Source organism: Takifugu flavidus, chromosome 5, assembly GCF_003711565.1.
Source record: "Takifugu flavidus isolate HTHZ2018 chromosome 5, ASM371156v2, whole genome shotgun sequence".
NCBI lineage: Eukaryota > Metazoa > Chordata > Actinopteri > Tetraodontiformes > Tetraodontidae > Takifugu > Takifugu flavidus.
Window position 1 is genome coordinate 11,856,003 of NC_079524.1, and position 17,749 is coordinate 11,873,751.

Genomic DNA, 17,749 nt, shown 5'->3' on the forward strand with positions numbered 1-17,749 from the left:
GGACATATTTTCAGAGAGCGTTGTGTTATTTATCGGGGAGCGACGGCTCCTTTAACCTCACCCATCGACCACCCAGAGCTCCCATTAAGGCTGACTGGGATGTCCGCAGGGAGGGAGGATAAGTGTGTGTCTCGGTGTGGGATCACTTAAATGCGATGGAGTGTTTGTTGGAGTGTTTATGGACAGATCTCACCATAGACTTATTTGTGGATTACTGATCAAATTTGTCTGGAATGTCTCAATGGCAGGAAGTGATTTAATTATTTTGCTAAAATCCTGTACATTGTTGCTAAATCGTCCCTTGTTATGAGTGTCTGGGCGTGCGATCCTAATTAAGAGTGACATTTAAGAGAAAATTGATGGAGGGATTATCCTGCTAATGATTCACCTATATAGTCTTGTTTGTAGGGTTTTTTCTCCGTATCTTTGTGCGTTCCCACATTTCCTTCGGAGACATGAACAACGACGTCACTTTCTAAATGACCTTTATTGAAGAGCGCGCTCTGAACAAACGAAAGGTACATCAGTGTGGGTGCTACTGGGGAGGGCTCAGCTCTTTGTTCGGCAGAAGGGACAAGGGTTGTTCTTGCTGGACTGCAACCATGTCTGGATGCAGTCTTTGTGGATGGTGTGGGAGCAGTTCAGAGGGTAGCGGCTCTCGCGATCCACCAGGTTTTGGCACATCAGGCAGAATTTACGGGGCCCGCCGGTGTGGCCCCCCCCTGCTGGCTTGTGCATGGAAGCAGGTGGTCTCTGGACTTGACTATGGGGCATTGGTCTGCTGATGGGTCCCGGCGTGGTCTCGTTCCGTGCCGACAGTAGCTGGATCTGCTCGGTGGCTTCGTCGATGGACATGCCCGCCAACGTGCCGCGGGAGCTCTTCACCTGCTTGAGCAGCGTCTTCAGCTCAGTCGTGTTGTACTGGGGGAAGCGGGTCCCCAACTTCTCTAGGATGCTGGTGGCACTGGCAGCCACATGGGGAGGTGGGGAAGGAGCCGCGGGATGGGTGGGCTGTACTGGAGGAGATGGGGAGTGGTTTCGGGGAGGAGTCAGCCTGGACGAAACCCCAGTCTGAGCCAGGTACTCGGGCTGAGAGGGAGGGGGAGGGTGGAAGTAGTGCGGTGGTGGGGGACGGTAGCGTTGATGGTACTGAGGATGTTGAGGAGGTGGGTACTGTTGCTGCTGGAAGTGACCCTGGGGAGGGAGGGGTCTCTTTATCGGCTCTGGAGGGGGCATGAACCGAGGGTGGGCCAGCGACTCCAACAGCTACAGAAGACAAATGTAAAAAAAAAAAAATTAAACATAATATTGTGTAGTTTACATGACTCCATAATGACTCTAATTTAGAGGGGGTGTCTTACGGTGGGGGCCTGTGGCAGCGATGGCACAACAATCCTGGGAATAGACTCCAACGTTTGGCCCTGTTGGAGATTCTGCAAGACTTCCTCAAAGCGCTTTTGCAGCTCCACCTGGTTCTTCAGGACCAGACTTATTTTCTTCTGCCAATTCTGCCTCTCGTGGGGGTATTGCTGCGGGAACTGCACCCTCAGAACGTTAAGGTGCTGTTCCACCTGGAGCAGGTAACCAACAGATGACTTACACAGGGTAAATGCTGTCACAAAGGTTCTCATTTAGTAGCAGATTTAATGTATAGTCGATTAAAACGTGCTGATATTCTGCTGTGTACCTCTTTCAGCCAGGTTTCAATGTGAGCCATGGCAACATCTCTCTGTTTTTCCACAGCAGTAACCTCATCCTCTAAGGCGAGCTGTGTGGCCTCCTGCACCTCCTTCTGTACTTGCTCCATCTCCTGCTTGAGCTCCTTCAGCTCCTCCTGACACTTCTGCTGCTCTTCTGTCTGCTCCTCCAACAGAGCCGTCAGCTGTTTCTCTTTTTCCTCCAGCTCCTTGGCCAGCCTCGAGGGTAAATAAAAGTAAAAGCAAATCCATAAAGGTGCTTTTTTGGGTTTCTTTTAAAGGATTGTACAGCAATACCACTGAGGTCAAGATTCACATTGTTGTTTCATTTTAACACAATGTTTTAATTTAGGAAGGTTTAAAGAAGCAGCAAATCAGCATTATTATGCCTTGTTTTTAAAAGTCAAAAATACATATTTGGCAGGTTCGGACCAACAAAACAAAGACGCTTCAACCGTTCAAACTTAAACAAAATCTGAAAAACATGATAATCATTTCTGAGTCTTTTTACCTGTTTTTCTCCTCCTCTGCTTTATTTTTCTCCAGGGTCATTTCCTCTTTCTTGTGTAAGAAGTTCTTCTTGGTGGCCTTGGAGTTATTTAGCAGCAGTTTAACCCGCACTGATCCCAATTTTTCCAAAAGAGCCTGAAAAGCGCAGTCACAGTTTGATGGAAAAATACAGCCTCTGTTACGAGGAGCAGTTTGTGAGTCTGACCTGGTGCTGGCGGATCGCCTCCTCCTTCTTCTTCTGCAGTTGTTCTTTCTCTTTCTTTTGTGTCACATTCTCTTCTTCCTGTTGTCTCATCAGCCTGTTATACTTCTCTACCAGGCTGGAGCTGTACTCAGACATGGCCACCAGTTGACTCTCCCAGTCAGGGTCCGTGTTGACGCCTGATTCCTCAGTCATGCCGTCTGGTGGCACTGGCTGCTCCATCTGAAGCAAGCCTTAGGAAGGAAACAAAGCAAGGGAGAAGGTCTATGAGTCGAGGCCCTGCAGCTCAGGTCGTCCTGCATCAAAAAAATACGTTTTCTGCGTCATCAAGGAGATCCCAAAACGTGAGTTTCATTTTTTGTTTTATTTCTCTAGAAGCGAGTCGAGCCATTGGCGCTCTTATCAGAAAAGTAAACATCTGCTATTTATCTACCCCTTCTAAACAATATGAAATCCATCCTTAACTTAGACTGAGCATATTATTACTGAACTCTCTTTAAACATCTTTAGACATCCCCCACGGGGATGAATAAAGTTCATCTTAAATGCTACTATAAGAGATTCAACTAACTTGGAAAGTATATTTGCTACATCTTTATTAACTTATATACAGTCCTGATTCAAGCTCAACTGCCGATACTGTCGTTTACTGATAACACTTACCTTCTAATGCCATGTTTTGTAATGCTATAACCAAGTCTTTTTCTGATTCCTGGTTTGATGCCATGCTAACTGCCTCCATGCTACCGCTCATGCTAACAGAATTAACAACATTTTCAATTTTTTCTGACCTAAACTCAACGGTAAAAGCAGCGTGTACGTTAGAAAACTACACTGAACAGTAACGCCTCTAGAGCTTAAAAATTATTTTCAATTTTAAAAATACTGCATCAGTTTAAAAAACTTACGACGCCACTGACTTGCGAGCTATGCGGAAACGATTGTGCGTCGTTGAAAATCATCCGCTTGAAACTGAGTCTGAAACGACCTAAAGATCGTCTATGGAACACAAGCCGATTATTCCTCAGACTACTATTGAGTACTTAACCAACTGCTAGAGTAATTGCCAAGAAGAATAGCAAACCTTTATAGCTAGGGGTAACTATCAAAGTAAAATTGGGAGAAATTCTTCTTTTAAAAAAAACCCCCAACTTTGTTTATAATGTTTTTGGATCTCATGAACAATAGAGAGAGTGACACCTCTTCATTTTTCCTTTGCTCTCTGGCTCCAGTCGGGAGTCCAGTTAGTCACATGACAGCGCTGGGACTCCCTGCTCCTCCTCTCTTTCTCTCAGTCCGTCAGTCGACTGTTTCTCCGCCTGCCTGTGTTGGTTTCTATTACCCACCTTTTAACTATCATCTGCATCAAGCGCAGGAACGAACATGGCGGACATTGCCAGTCACCCTCCACCGGAACGCACGGATTTCCAGGAGCTGGAGGACGCGGAGGACCTGTTCTCAGACCCGGCCGTCACACAGGAGGTGAGGAGGAGGACGTGTTTAAGGGAGGCCAAGGGGAGCTGTGGTGAGCAGGGCGTGATGCTTCTATCTGACAACACATGTAAACTTGGAGGTGGGGAAGCTAGCACGAAGGAAAAGCTAAAATGCAGGTGGTTTGAATGAGATGTGGTATCTGGCGGAAGATATTAGTCTCTGCACTGTCATTGTTATATAAAAATAGGCTCAAATTGCTGTGTGAAACACCTCTAAAGGTGATCTTTCAAACGACACGGGGGCCCACGAGGACCATATTTGCTCAGAGACAGAGGTGTGTTTCCTTCATGTCAGGTGACAGTCACAGGTGTTGCATTCAGGGCAATCTGGACAACAGGGGACAAAGACTTGTTGTTTCTCATGGTAACAGATTACTTAAAAAAAAAAAAAAATTCTTATTTGCGCTTGATATATTTGCACAACATTTTCATTTTCAGAAACTTTTAATACTTAATGCATCAGCTCAAAACAACGTTTATTTGTTGCAAATTCACTTTTAAAGGCCTAATTCACCCTCAAAAAATAATTACTATTCCTTAATTGATTTGTTCTCTGAAAACAAGAGAGGAAATATAAAATACTTATGGTACATATTTTCCCGATTCAAATGACTGCAAACCCTAGTACTCATATTTGTCTTGAAATTGAGTCATTTTTGTTATGCATACTAGCCAAACACTTGAATTTCCATTATTCTTTATATACTAATACATACTGAAGGCACCACAAGTGCAGGTCTTCTTTTGAAGAAACGACCTATTTCTTTCTAATACTAAATCTCATCACAAACTGGTTTACCTTTAAAACTGATGTGGAAACTCCTCTCCAAACCGTGATGAAACACAAACACAAAACAGTTATCACATGAATATTTGGAAATGTAGAGTGCGTTGGCACTTTTGTCCTTGGCACAAACCTGCCTGTAGTACTGTTATGCATACAGGCAAAATTGATGCAAATAAGATACAATGTTAATGTCACATAGAGCCAATGTGGCTGTTCACTGGGCCACAGGTCTCATAAAAGTAGTTTGATTCAGATGCTGTAGTTTTCTTCATGTGTCGATGAGCAGGATGAACATGATAACAGCCCCTCTTCTTCTCCTTACTTCTTTTTTTGTTGGCTGAACGTAAACTGACAATGAAAGTTTTATCTGAATATGGTTTAAACCTTTTCCTCAACTATTTTGTAATTTCACAGCAAACAAATGTGAAAACTTGCAGTTACAGACATGCACACAAACACATGCACATATAAACACACACACACACACACACACACACACACACACACACACACACTGAGGCCTCATTTCTCTTTTGTTTAGTCAGCACTCTGAATTTTATTCCTGATGATCCATGAGTGTCACAACAGTATTCTGTAATAAAGTGTGTGTTCATTCCAAAAAATGTCCAAAATAATGACTTTAATTTTTCCGTTTTTGCAGTGTTAAATCAAAAAACTTTTTTATTGATGTAAACGGCAGTAAATAACAAAGTTTGTGCTCAGAAGCCTGCAAACACCAGGTTGCATTTCTCGTTGAGTCAGTTGTTGTGTTTGACCCGTTCCAGAGCTGATGTTGATTTAACTGGAGGATGTATTTGCCGCTGCAGACAACAGGTGCACCATTACCAGCAGCTCAGTGAGGGACAATGATCCCTTTTCTGTTACTAGTTGCACCTTAAAGTGTTGTCAGGAGAGGAGTTGTCAGCTCTGACCTGACGTTTGTCCTGCGGTGTCCTCACCTTTCTTTTCTCTGTCTTTCTGCCTTCTCAGCAGCTTTAGGACATTGTTAGATGAATGATTACACCTGGCTTCTGTCTCAGACTTTGATCTGAACTCTTGGTTATTATCACCGGATAATTGTTACACTGATCCACATAATAGATGTCAATATTCCATCCTAGAGATGTAATTGTTACTTGATTATCGGGTGGTTAGTGTGTGTGTGTGTGTGTGTGTGTGTGTGTGTGTGCTTCCTGTGTGTGTTTGCTGAGTAAGGAAGAAGGAAGATCCTGGTTATCATCAGCCATTTCCTTTTGTGTCCCTCCACGTTTGGTGCTATCTGCTCGGCTGAAATTTTCATCCGTCTCCTGCTGCAGTTTGTCTCTGAAGCAGAATTTGATGCTCAGATTCAGAAAGAAACTTTGTTGTTAAACACAATAGATCCAGAGCTGCGGTGTGTGTCGGTGATCTGAACCACTAGGATGGCGCAGTCGAAGGTTCTGGGTTCCAATTCATCATCAATCAATCAATCAATACATCAATCCATCCATCATGTGCATCATAGGAGAACACCATGTAAACAGCAGTAATTGTGGGTAGCAGTAATTGATTTATCCTGATTGTGTTCTCCTGCCTCAGCACTTTGCACTGATCACGAAACAATGGCCAATCCTGTTTTTCTGAAAAGCTCATTCCAACTTTTACGGATTTGAGAAGCTGCCTGTAAATGATTTTATACATGATGCAGAAGTTCTCAGATAAATACTAATGCAGCCAGTCAGAGACAGTGAAAGCGCCACCTTTGGGTGCACTTTTCTGGTTGAGACAGAGTTGGTTGCTGCAACTTCAGTTCCTCCGAATCAGGAGAAACTTTTCCTGTCAATGCTTGGAAGTCGTTACTTGAAACAGAAGTTCATAAAAACTCTCTGTAAGACACTTTCACCCCCCCCCCCCCCCCCCTCTGTGTGTGTGTGTCTTCCATAAAGTTGCAAAACAAAGGGCTCATGTGATTCAGCAACAGTGCGCTGTGGTGCTGTTGTATGCAGATGGAGACAGGATCCTGTTGATTGTGGTTTTATTAGTGCCATTGTTGTTTTATCACCTACAGAGCAGGAGTTCATCCCCAGACTCTGACACTAACGGATCCGTTAAATCACGCTCGTGTCTGCCGGAAATCGAGCAACTTTTAATGGCTTTTAATGGCAAAAAAACACCAGGTGACGTCTTTTCACCTGAGTTACATCTGTCAGTCCTGTCGGACTCACTTCTGAGCTCCAGCGTCGGTCTTGTAACTGGAGGGAGCTGTGAGCTGCTGCCGTAGCTGTTTGTGGAGCAGTTGGCGGTTTCCTCCTTGTGAGCAGGAAGTTCTGCAGGATGGATGACACAAGCTGTCGAAGCTTCTTTTCCTTCTTCTGTGGAATATGTCCAGTTTGTGGGGCCTCGCTGTGTCAGTGAAATCATACCGTCCAGCTGTGGAGGAGGTGCAGAGGTCAAAAAATGTGGAGAAATACTGCTTTTGGAGAAGTTATTGATGAGACCGCAGGTCAAAAATGCACAGCATTCAAACAGGCCGTGTTTGAAATGTGTCGGTAAAGTCTCAGTAATTCCTGTCTTCTATGTCCTCTCAGTCGGGACCGGCCAGCCTGCCTGCCGAGGACATCAGCACCAACGCCAACGGACCCAGACAAGATTCACTGTTTGACGACGACCCAGAGGACCTGTTTGCAGGTAAAATCCGTGGCTCGTTGAGCTAGGACGCGCTGTGTTTTTCTGCATTACAAACATCTGCGTGAACGTGACATTCTAAAGGTTTTTGGGGTCACAGCGTGATTAAAAGCTCTTCCCCATCCCTTCATGCTGCACACACAAGCTTATGACTTGCTGTCACCACTTGAGGTATAGGATGTGGCTATATGATTAGCATGCTAATTCCCGGTCTTTCTTAAATATTTCTCTCTGTCCCGTCACAGAGGCCACAGAGGAGGTTTCGCTGGACAGCCCTGAGAGAGACGTCCTGCTTTCCGATGGGCCGTCACCTGCCATCACCCCCATCACACCTCCCACCTCCGTCATCACCCCTTGCATCGGCATCACACACGACGACATGTTTACACACTCCTCATTTGACGAGGTAAACACGCTTTGTTCTGAAATTAATGTTGAACTACTCATCCTGTCATGTGATCATCAGCAGGTCTAAATAAGAAAATCAGGACATTAGGTTCAGGGGAAAATGCGACTCTCTCAGATTTTTTTATTTTTGCTCCTTGCTGTTTTCTGTAGATTGAAGAGGAAGAGGGCGGAGACTCTTTTGACATAAACATTTCAGTGTCCGACCCTGAGAAAATTGGTGAGTACGCAAGTACGGACTTGAACCTCTGACATACACAGCTGCTGCTGTGGTGGCTAACAAAAGTTGAATGCATCGTGGGAGTTGCATCTGATCTGTGCTTGATAAGAGGGGTGGAGCCACTACACAGCGCACAAAAGCTGATCTGAGCACATGACGTTGCTTAAGGAACCTTGACTATTTTCTCAAGAAGTACGAGTCATCATGAACAATTATGAATCATGCATTCTTATTAGACAAAATGTTTTTCAATGTACAGCAATCTTTACTTAAAGTGAGTCTATACAGGCTACACGTCAAAATACTGTAATCACAAGAGAATTTAATTATTCAGCCGTTGTTAAAGTCTTATTAAATATGACAATTATCATTTCTGCTGCATCTGTCGACCAAATGCTCTAATAACAACTTCCTTTAAAGGCAGTAACCAGTTCAACCAGCTCAAAGTCTCACTGTTGTATCTGTTTATCTGTTAAACTTTATTTCTGAGAATGCTGCGTATATTTATAGTAAATACTAAAGAAACGGCAAAGAAATATGTGTTTACTTTAGTGCTTAGCGTCAAAGCCATAGGCCAATACAGACGAGCTACTGTAGGACACCAGTCTCTCATTTGTGTGTTTCAGGCGATGGCATGAACGCGTACATGGCTTACAAAGTCACGACGAAGGTGAGATTTAAAATTACCCGCTTTTCTCCAAGAACGCTGCAACAAAAGTGGCCGTCAGAAACATTACGTTTCACCTGCTGGTGGCGCTACTGTAACATTTTTCTTGTTTTTTACTGCTCTCTCTCTCCTTGTCTCTTGCCCAGACCTCCATGGCTCTGTTTAAGAATAAAGACTTTTCCGTAAAACGCCGTTTCAGTGATTTTCTGGGTCTGCACAGTAAACTGGCCTCCAAGTACCTACATGTCGGCTACATCGTCCCCCCTGCACCAGAGAAAAGCATCGTGGGTAAGAGCAATCATCTGGATGTCTTACAGTCTGTCTAATTTCAACGACAAACGTGTGTTGTGTTGTGTTGTGTTGTGTTGTGTTGGCTTCATTCCTAATGTTCCTCCTCTGCAGGAATGACCAAAGTGAAGGTGGGGAAGGAAGACCAGTCCTCCAATGAGTTTGTAGAGAAGAGGAGGTCGGCCCTGGAGAGGTAGAATGAGATGAATGTGGGAGCAAAAATTGTAGCATTGCTTGTGAAATCATTCCTAAAAACTGGTGCAAAACATTAAATTCCAAATGTAAGCTACATCAATATTCCACCTGTGTGTGTGTGTATGTGTGTGTGTGTGTGTGTGTGTGTGTGTGTGTGTGTGTGCATGGTAGACATAAAGTGTGTGTGCATGCAAGAATGCATGTGTGTTCAGTTGTAGTAAAACAAAATTCCAAAGGCAAAAGGTTAAATTGCAGATATCAGATACATCGTTATTGCGCGCGCGCGTGTGTGTGTGTGTGTGTGTGTGAGATATGAAAGAAGTTGGGTGGGGCTGACATTCTTCTGCCCTTTACTGATGGTGTTTGACTGACAGGAAGGTCAGTTAGTGACAGCTGAAGAACTCCATGTTGATGGAATATATATTTACATTATAATATATCAATTAAGATTAGATTCTAGTGTTAAAATGGCCTAATAGTTGCAACCAGGAATCAGCAGATTTTGAAGTAGGACATTAAAAAGGCCTTTTTGTGTGTGTATCAGGTACCTGCTGAGAACGGTGAAACATCCTATCCTGCTGAAGGATCCAGACGTCCTGCAGTTTCTGGAGAGCTCAGAGGTAAAATAATTAAACAAAACTGTATTTAAAACCAACGGCTCCCATGATAAACGGGCAGCGTTGGGACAATGTCGCAGAACCGGGATGGATGTCTCACTCAGCGGGAGACAAAACCTCTGCTGCAGTTTTCGTATCCTCAACCAGCAGCAGAACATCCCAGAAGGATGAAACCAGTTCCAAGGAGTTCCCTCCTTTTATTGTTTGATCTCTCTAAACCTCTTTGCTTCATCATCTCCAACTGGTACCACCCCCTTCTCCTCTTCCTCCTTCTCCTCCTCCTTCCCCTGTCCCCCTCTTAGCCGTAGCTGGTATTGTGCTGGGAAGGAGCCGCCAGTCACTGGGTCCAGATTAATGGCCTTGTGTCACAGATTTAACACATAAATCACTCGGATGCTTGACCGAGCGCGTCGCTCCATCCAGCCCACTTAATGAAACGCAATCGGACAATTGCGTGTGTGTGTGTGTGTGTGTGTGGAGGGAGGCAGGACGCCTCCACACATTTAGCCTCGTCCCCCACATTAGCGCCGGCCCTGGGGACTGAGCTGTCCCCGGGCTGCTGCTGCTGCCGCCCCCGCCGCCTCTGCTAGATGGAACTGGTGGGTTTCACAGAGGGGAGTGCGATGAATCGTCTCCTGTATCGGAGGAAAACCACAAACGTCCAGGAGAAACGCACATTTTTCCAACATGACGAAAAACAAGCTCGCTTCAGAGTGATGTAACCACCTGTTTTAATGTCTGCCAGCACGTGGGATATTTCATCTGAGGGGACCTGAATATGTGGGGGACGGTGCATTCAAAAGTTGGGGAGAGGGGGGAGAAAGCAGAGCAAAGGGGAAAAATAGGTGGAAACAGAGGGGGGAAGAAACGTGAAGGTGAAAACAGTTAATAGCAGTTAATAGATGTCAAATAAGATTGCAAAGAGATCAAAAATAGAAATATAAGCAGGTCATAAACAAAGAATTCCATCAAATGTACCTGTGAACGTGTCAGGCCATCCCTCCAGCTTCCCTCTCTGCTTACTTGTCTGCCCAGTTGCCGCGGGCGGTCAACACTCAGGCTCTGAGCAGCGCCGGACTCCTCCGAATGGTCAACAAAGCTGCCGACGCTGTCAACAAGATGACCATCAAGATGAACGAGTCGGACGCTGTAAGTGCAGGAGAGGAAGAGGAGGGAGGGAGGAACTGAAGACAGCTGGCAAGGATGAAGAAAGAAATATTTAGTAAATGTGGCAGTCGACGGAAGACTTTGTGTCATTTTAATAAGAGTTTCCACATTTCGATTCACGGTGTGGATTTTTTAGAACTTCTATTTAAAGATTTCCGGACGGAAGAGGAGAAACTGGAATGAGGATGTCGATAAAACAGACAGGACATGTTAAATTGGAGTAGGGAGAGGTGAGAGGAAGGAACTGATCAACATACTGAACTCGTTATGCGTGTGTTTGTCAGTGGTTTGAGGAGAAGCAGCAGCATTTTGAGAATCTGGACAATCAGTTGAGGAAGCTTCATGCCAGCGTGGAGTCGCTGGTCTGTCACAGGAAAGGTAGGATGCCTTTAGGAAATATTTGAAAATATGCCCATGCCACTTTTTTAATTTTTTTAAAAATAGTTTTAGCTTTTAATCTGGTTTCTTTCTGAAAATGATTAACTTCTGGCCCTTTCTTAAGTTTTGCTGCATAAAGATGTCCACTAGATGGCGCTAATGTCCCACTAGAGGATGAGGGCACTATGTGCATCTGGATGCATTTCTTTAGAAAAACGCAGATTTTTTTTTAATGTTTGTGTTGTCATGGTGACAATATTTTATATTTTCAATTCAAATTATTGGTCAACAGTAATTGCATTGCTTTCTTATCATCTTTGCCCATTTCTACTCAGAGCTGTCGGTCAACACGGCGCAGTTTGCCAAGTCGGCGGCCATGCTGGGGAACAGCGAGGACCACACAGCTCTGTCCAGAGCTCTGTCACAGCTGGCCGAGGTGGAGGAGAAGATCGACCAGCTGCATCAGGAGCAGGCCAATGCCGACTTCTACCTTTTCTCCGAGTTACTGGGAGACTACGTGCGCCTCATCACTGCCGTAAAGGTGAGAGCGGCGAGAAGCAGGAAACCTTTGGAAGTTGAGGGTGAGCGTTAATCTGCAGAGTAAATTGGGTTTTTGCTCCAGTAATAACTCTGCTGTGGTGCCTTACTGCTCCGAGCTTCTGGATTTAAAGCTGCGTCCACAAGGTAGGAACAAGACAGGACAGGTAGTACAGGTAGAATTAGTGTTGTGTACACTAGGATTATGTAGAAAGTTGTAGATTTCTTTATTAGTCAAAAGATTTATTAAATTTGAAATTGAATCTGCACAGAGAGCTGCTTTGTTTAATCGAGGATGGCCACAGCTAAATAATCCTGTGGATTATTGTGAGGACTATGTCGCAAAAACATTATCTGAGCCCCAAAAATGACAAAAAGAGAATATTTGTTACAGCTTTGTGTGCGTGCATCTTCAGGGTGTGTTTGACCACCGTATGAAGACGTGGCAGAAGTGGCAGGACAGCCAGTTGCTGCTACAGAGGAAGAGAGAAGCTGAGGCCAAACTGCAGTTCAACAATAAACCAGACAAACTGCAGCAGGCCAAAGACGAAATCAAGGAGGTGAGACACACGCAGACAAATAATCAGAACACTGAATCCTTAATTCACTATATCGACGCCATAAAATGTAACAGGCAGGACGACCCCAGGTTATATAGGAGGTACCAAACTTGGAAGATTTTATGAAATGATTAAACTGGAGGCTGAAAGCAAAGCTACACAAGTGCTGGGGCGATGTTCCAATGAAAAATCTGTATATTTTAAGTCTGGAGCTTAAGTGGAGACACGTATTGCTGGAAGGAATCACTCCTCTGAAGCTACAAAGCTGAAAGAAGAGCACAACCACAATTCAGTCACGTGAAAACTTTTTTTTTTTTTTGGACGTATAAATCTTGTTTTCCATCATCCAGCAGACTTCACATGAGCTGAGTAGGACAAACAAGAGCTGGAGAGAGTAGAAAAGTACTTTATTAGAGCCTCTGTTGAAGCTGTCACCGCACAAATTCATCCTCCCTGTCAGGATGCAACACACACACACACACACACACACACACACACGAGCGCGCGCACACGTGCAGCGTGGTCGGGGGTCTGGCATTAGAGCAGGGAAGCTGTCAGATGTGGGGTTTCGGGAGGAGGCCGGGGGAGTTTTTGGGGGAGGCTGTCAGAAGCTGCAGACGAGGACAGATCGCAGTAGAGTTGCAACCAACATTTATTTGGAGCCGACATGAGTTTTGCTGCTTGTCAGGAGTTGGGTTATGGCTCAGCCCCTGACACCGACCCAAAAAAACTAGTTCCCTCCTGATGTAAAGAAAAAAAAAAACAGTTTTAGTTTTCTGAACAGGCGCTACAGGAAACAGATTAATGCTAAAGCAACAGAAACTGCACACTGTAAACACCGTTAATGCCCATAGTGGGGTGGAGGAGCAGGTATTAAAATGTAAAAGCAACAGAATGTATGGATTTCTGCTTTTCTGCTGCAAATGTGTTACCCTCTCTACAACACAAAGTTGAACAAAGACGATTAATCTGTGCTATGGTTTATGATTTATGATTGTTTGTACTGGAACATCAATACTAGAGCAAATGTCCTAATTTAAAACCTTTAAATGGTGCAATAGATGACCTGAGCGCAACAATAGGTTATAGCTTGTTATATTATATACATTATATATCTCTCATTATGTTTTAGGATATTTGTATTTACTGTTTTTTTTTTTTTTGGAGTGATGTAGAACACGTAGCACCGCGGGGTGTTTAGTTTGTTTTCGGACAACAGTGCCCCCATGTGGACTCCAAGTAGAACAACGCAGCAGTTCGAAATAGTTCTGTTTACAAATAGCATCATTCTGTTAAAAATAGGAACAGATTATGGGTGCCATTTAGAAGACATATTTATTAAACTAGGCAAAAACTGATTATTTGAGAAAAAAAACCCCAGATGTGTGATTGACACAACATCAACATACAAACTCCACCAGTCATGTCTTTTTTGATTAATAATGTTAAATAAACAGTGAATCAGGGACGACTTTTTCCCTTTGTTTGCAGATTTTAATTTTCCTCATGTTTCTGGATCTTCCTCTATCATTTTTTTTTTTTTTTTGGAAGCTCTGACATTTTTTCCTGCCTCTTAAAATTCTTTTGCATTTTCCCTGCCATGCCTTCTTGCAACCAGGAAATTGAGGAGGTAGGACCTGCCCCGTCTGTCCACACTCCGTGTCCACCTGTCTGTCTGCCTGTCTGCCTGCTTCACACCCTTTTTCTTTGCTTCGTTGCACCGCTCTGCTCCTTCTCACTGAATAAACCTTTCCCAGGCTTCGTTCCTCATCTCTTGTCTAATAGCGGAGTCACGTGAATGAGTCTACCAGCATAAATTCACTTTTCATGCGATGTTCCAGATCATCTTGTTGAACACAGTGTTTATTTGCGTCCTCAGACTTGAGCTCTATGTTTATGTGAACGGCTCAATTTTATCATTGTGGTAGATCCATGACTGTCAGTAACACCAACTAACACACTTTGTAAACTACATGAATTTAGTTGGGTGTACAATGCTTGGATAATGTCATTTTCAGGTATAAAAAGGTTCATTTTACTGCATAAACAGAGAGAATCTTGTGAATCTCGTCAAGCAGTTTGACTCAAATAACAGTTAAGTCACCATTTTGCGTGTTTTCATCCGTTTAAATGTGTTACGAAGCTTCTATAATTGTAGATGATGTCGTTTTCAGACAGGAAGCTGCATTGTTCCATGTTGTCTGTGTTTCAGCTGGAGGGGAAGGTCCAGCAGGGAGAGAGAGACTTTGAACAAATCTCCAAAACTATACGTAAAGAAGTCAGCAGGTTTGAGGTGAGAACGATCCTATGGGTGTTTGCCAGCAGCCAGAAACCTTCAGAATATTCAGCAGCGAGTTCTTTTGCTTCTCCCAACAGAAAGAAAGAGTGAAAGACTTCAGAACCATCATTGTTAAATATCTGGAGTCGCTGGTTCAGACACAACAGCAGGTGAAACAACATCAATATTAATATTTCTCGATAATACCAGAGCTTATTTTATCTACAGCAGATAAATATTTTTTCTATCTCTCTTCCAGCTGATAAAATACTGGGAGGCCTTTTTACCGGAGGCCAAGGCCATCTCGTAAAGTCCCCATACACACACACACGCGACAGACAGTCCTGACTGGCTCCGACTCAACTACCCACAATGCACCTGTCCTCCGGGATCCTTTCATCCTTCTGATTAAACCCAGAGTGAAGAAAAGACACGAGGCTGTGAATTACAGACGTTTCTGCAGTTTAAAATGCTCACAGTTCACATGTTTACTCTTTATTCGTGCTCATCCCCAAACTGCAATGAATCCTGGTGCAAAGTCCCGATTATTTTAGCGATTCTTCATCACATTTTCTGATGCTTTTATCTGCAGCACTTTTAAATTAATTCTTTGGTTAAATGTGCCCACGGGTGGACGAATTTCACCAGTTAAACTTGATAAAGAAATTGATTTTATACCCAGATACATTTGTTTCTTAATATTTACACATTTGGAACCTCATCCTGGCCAATAATCTATTCTGATTCGACATTCCTGCTGCCCTTCCCTGGTCATTTTATCCGATAACCACACCAAAAACTGAATGCTCCATCATAGATTCTTATTTCTGTCTCAGTATTCTGGTGTGATTCTGGCAACATGAATGTGAGCTGTGAAACTGATCCGGAGGCAGAAATGAAGGACCGTCTCTATGTTGTACCTCCCGCCACTTCCTCTCTTTCCTTTCAAAACAAGAGTCCTGTTTAACTGTTGCTGCATGATCGTGAGTGAAGGCAACAGTTTTGTATTCTTCATTTTCTCTTCCAACTCGTTTCTGTGTTGGAGGAAAAGAACCCTCATTTATCACATTAAGGACATTTTGATTTTAGTTGTCTTTTAATTTTAGCTCTAGATTCTACAAATTAAAACAGATGGACAGTAAAAGGACGCTTCCTGACCTTTAAACTGCCATCCTTGCCTCATTGACGTCATTTGCAGTATCAGGAAGCTGTTTAATTGGCTCACACAGACAAACAGCCAAGTTCTAAATGAAATAGGATTTCTGATTTGTTGGGGGGGGGGCAAAGGCATTTCCTCACTTTCAGTTGTTGTCAGGCAATCTTTGTTTCTTGCCTTTAAAAGCCGTCCAAACGCCCCAGTCCAGTGTTTTTATCAGACTGAATTAGCCTGAGAAGTTAACTGATGCTATATGCTATACGTCCAGGACATAGACATTTTATTAACAGAGCTATATCCATACATATTTATTAACTTTTTCCCATTCTGATGCTGGACCTGGTGTGCCTGTTCACGAAGATGTATGTTTTCTCCACACAGACGGTAGCTTTGTTCTATTTTCTTGACTTGGAATTTCCTTTAGCTCCTGTTTCCACCTTAATTTGACAGCAGGTCTTATCTTCAGGTGCTGGAGGGGCTTTACATTTAAAATAGAGAGAAGAAAGATTTTTGGAGGTTTCAAATGCTTCAGCCCTCAGTTGTCTGAGTATTATAAGAAGGTCAGATTGTTTGCGTCCATCCAGAGAGCCGTCTCAGACCCCTCCCATTATTCTACTGGCTGTTTCTAGTCTTGTTTTGCCTCCAGTCAGCTCTCGATTTTCACTTTGTGAGTTCTTATTGAATTTAAAGCACATTTGATGATCAGAATTTAGTCAAACCTTTAAGAATCTTTATTACAGACTCCCTCAAATATAAATCACTCATCATTATTTGATTGTAACTTAATTGTTTTATTCATATTTTCCCGCCTGCTGATGTGCAATTGTTGAGAATTTTCCATTGATTTTTTTTTTGTTCCCCCTGATTTTTGCAGCAGAATTTTGAAATGATTGTTTTGAAGTGACATTCCTTCAGTGTGAGTGCAGCAGAACTTTAATGACAATAAAGGAATGTATCTCACCCACGGCTGTGCTGTTGTTCTTCCAGGATTCAGATCTATTCTCCTAAACAATATTTCTGTAATGCCTTTCAAAATAAAAGTTCACTTGCATATTTAGAACATTTCTTTAAAATTTTTATGGATACGATTTGGTTGCCATGTTCAGATTTTAATCCTAAACTAAAATGAAAGAATTTGGGGTAAAAAAGTTGCGTCGATTTTCAGTTAATGGCTATTGAATTACTGTTGAGATTTCATTTAGTTCTTTCTCTCAATGTCTGGTTTCCTGAGTAACGTTGAGATCATTCTTTTAAGTCCTGATCCGAACTGTTCCGTGCAAGATCGACCTCCAGGAAATAAAAACTGAAAGGACCTTCATAAATGTAACGGGTGTTCACCTGTCGTAACTGCACTGACCCGCACATGTGGCTCATCTCCAGACTGAAAATATTCACGCACATTGTCAGGGAGCTACATAAAAACTCTGCATACACACACACACACACACATACAGTACACACACATATATTTTAATGTGCGGAGCAGCCAGAGTGCTGTCAGGAAGTGGGCTGTGTGTTATTTTGTGTTATGGCTGTCACAGGATCGACTAGCTGTCATATTCAAGCTGCAGGTTCCTCCAAGAACAGATTCACATCCGAATTTACAACAAGCAGAGAAATATTTAGGTGATGGCCTTTGTGTATGTGTGTGCGTGTGTGTCTGCACGCACTCGTGTGTGCATGTGTGTGTATCACAATTTTCAGTAGGAAATTACCCTACTAAATGTTATTTTGCATATTTCACGAGCAACATTTGAGCACCTTTTATTGCTCTCTTTGACCCCCCTCCCTTCCTGCCATGGCAGCCATTTCTAATGGGTGGCTGCCGACGACTGCGGCCCGTTTGGCTCGGAGGATAATGCAGGTGAAGCTGAACCTCCTGCTATCGCCGAGGCTGTAATGGCTTCACCTCCACCTCACATCTCCAC

At 43.4% G+C, this 17,749-nt stretch overlaps 2 protein-coding genes across 5 annotated transcripts; one reads left to right on the plus strand and one right to left on the minus strand.

Moving 5' to 3' along the window:
• Positions 1–468: 468 nt before the first annotated feature.
• Positions 469–3,386, minus strand: rnf214 (ring finger protein 214). Its single transcript, XM_057032868.1, has 6 exons — positions 3,073–3,386; positions 2,413–2,642; positions 2,209–2,342; positions 1,688–1,916; positions 1,362–1,571; positions 469–1,266 (listed from the first exon to the last, which is right to left on the minus strand). The coding sequence occupies exons 1-6, from the start codon at positions 3,161–3,163 to the stop codon at positions 550–552; spliced, it is 1,611 nt and encodes a 536-aa protein (XP_056888848.1). The 5' UTR covers positions 3,164–3,386; the 3' UTR covers positions 469–549.
• snx2 (sorting nexin 2) lies at positions 2,536–16,781 on the plus strand. 4 transcript variants are annotated; one of them, XM_057032870.1, is made up of 17 exons: positions 2,536–2,753; positions 3,785–3,891; positions 7,257–7,356; positions 7,599–7,759; positions 7,912–7,978; positions 8,605–8,648; positions 8,792–8,933; positions 9,048–9,126; positions 9,673–9,748; positions 10,781–10,894; positions 11,197–11,290; positions 11,626–11,831; positions 12,244–12,387; positions 14,006–14,017; positions 14,600–14,680; positions 14,764–14,835; positions 14,925–16,781. In XM_057032870.1, the coding sequence occupies exons 2-17, from the start codon at positions 3,793–3,795 to the stop codon at positions 14,973–14,975; spliced, it is 1,542 nt and encodes a 513-aa protein (XP_056888850.1). In that variant the 5' UTR covers positions 2,536–2,753; positions 3,785–3,792; the 3' UTR covers positions 14,976–16,781. The 4 variants fall into 4 exon arrangements, with proteins under 4 accessions (XP_056888850.1, XP_056888849.1, XP_056888851.1 ...); XM_057032869.1 differs by having other exon boundaries at positions 2,537–2,753; positions 3,780–3,891; XM_057032871.1 differs by lacking the exons at positions 2,536–2,753; positions 14,006–14,017 and having other exon boundaries at positions 3,700–3,891.
• Positions 16,782–17,749: the final 968 nt, after the last annotated feature.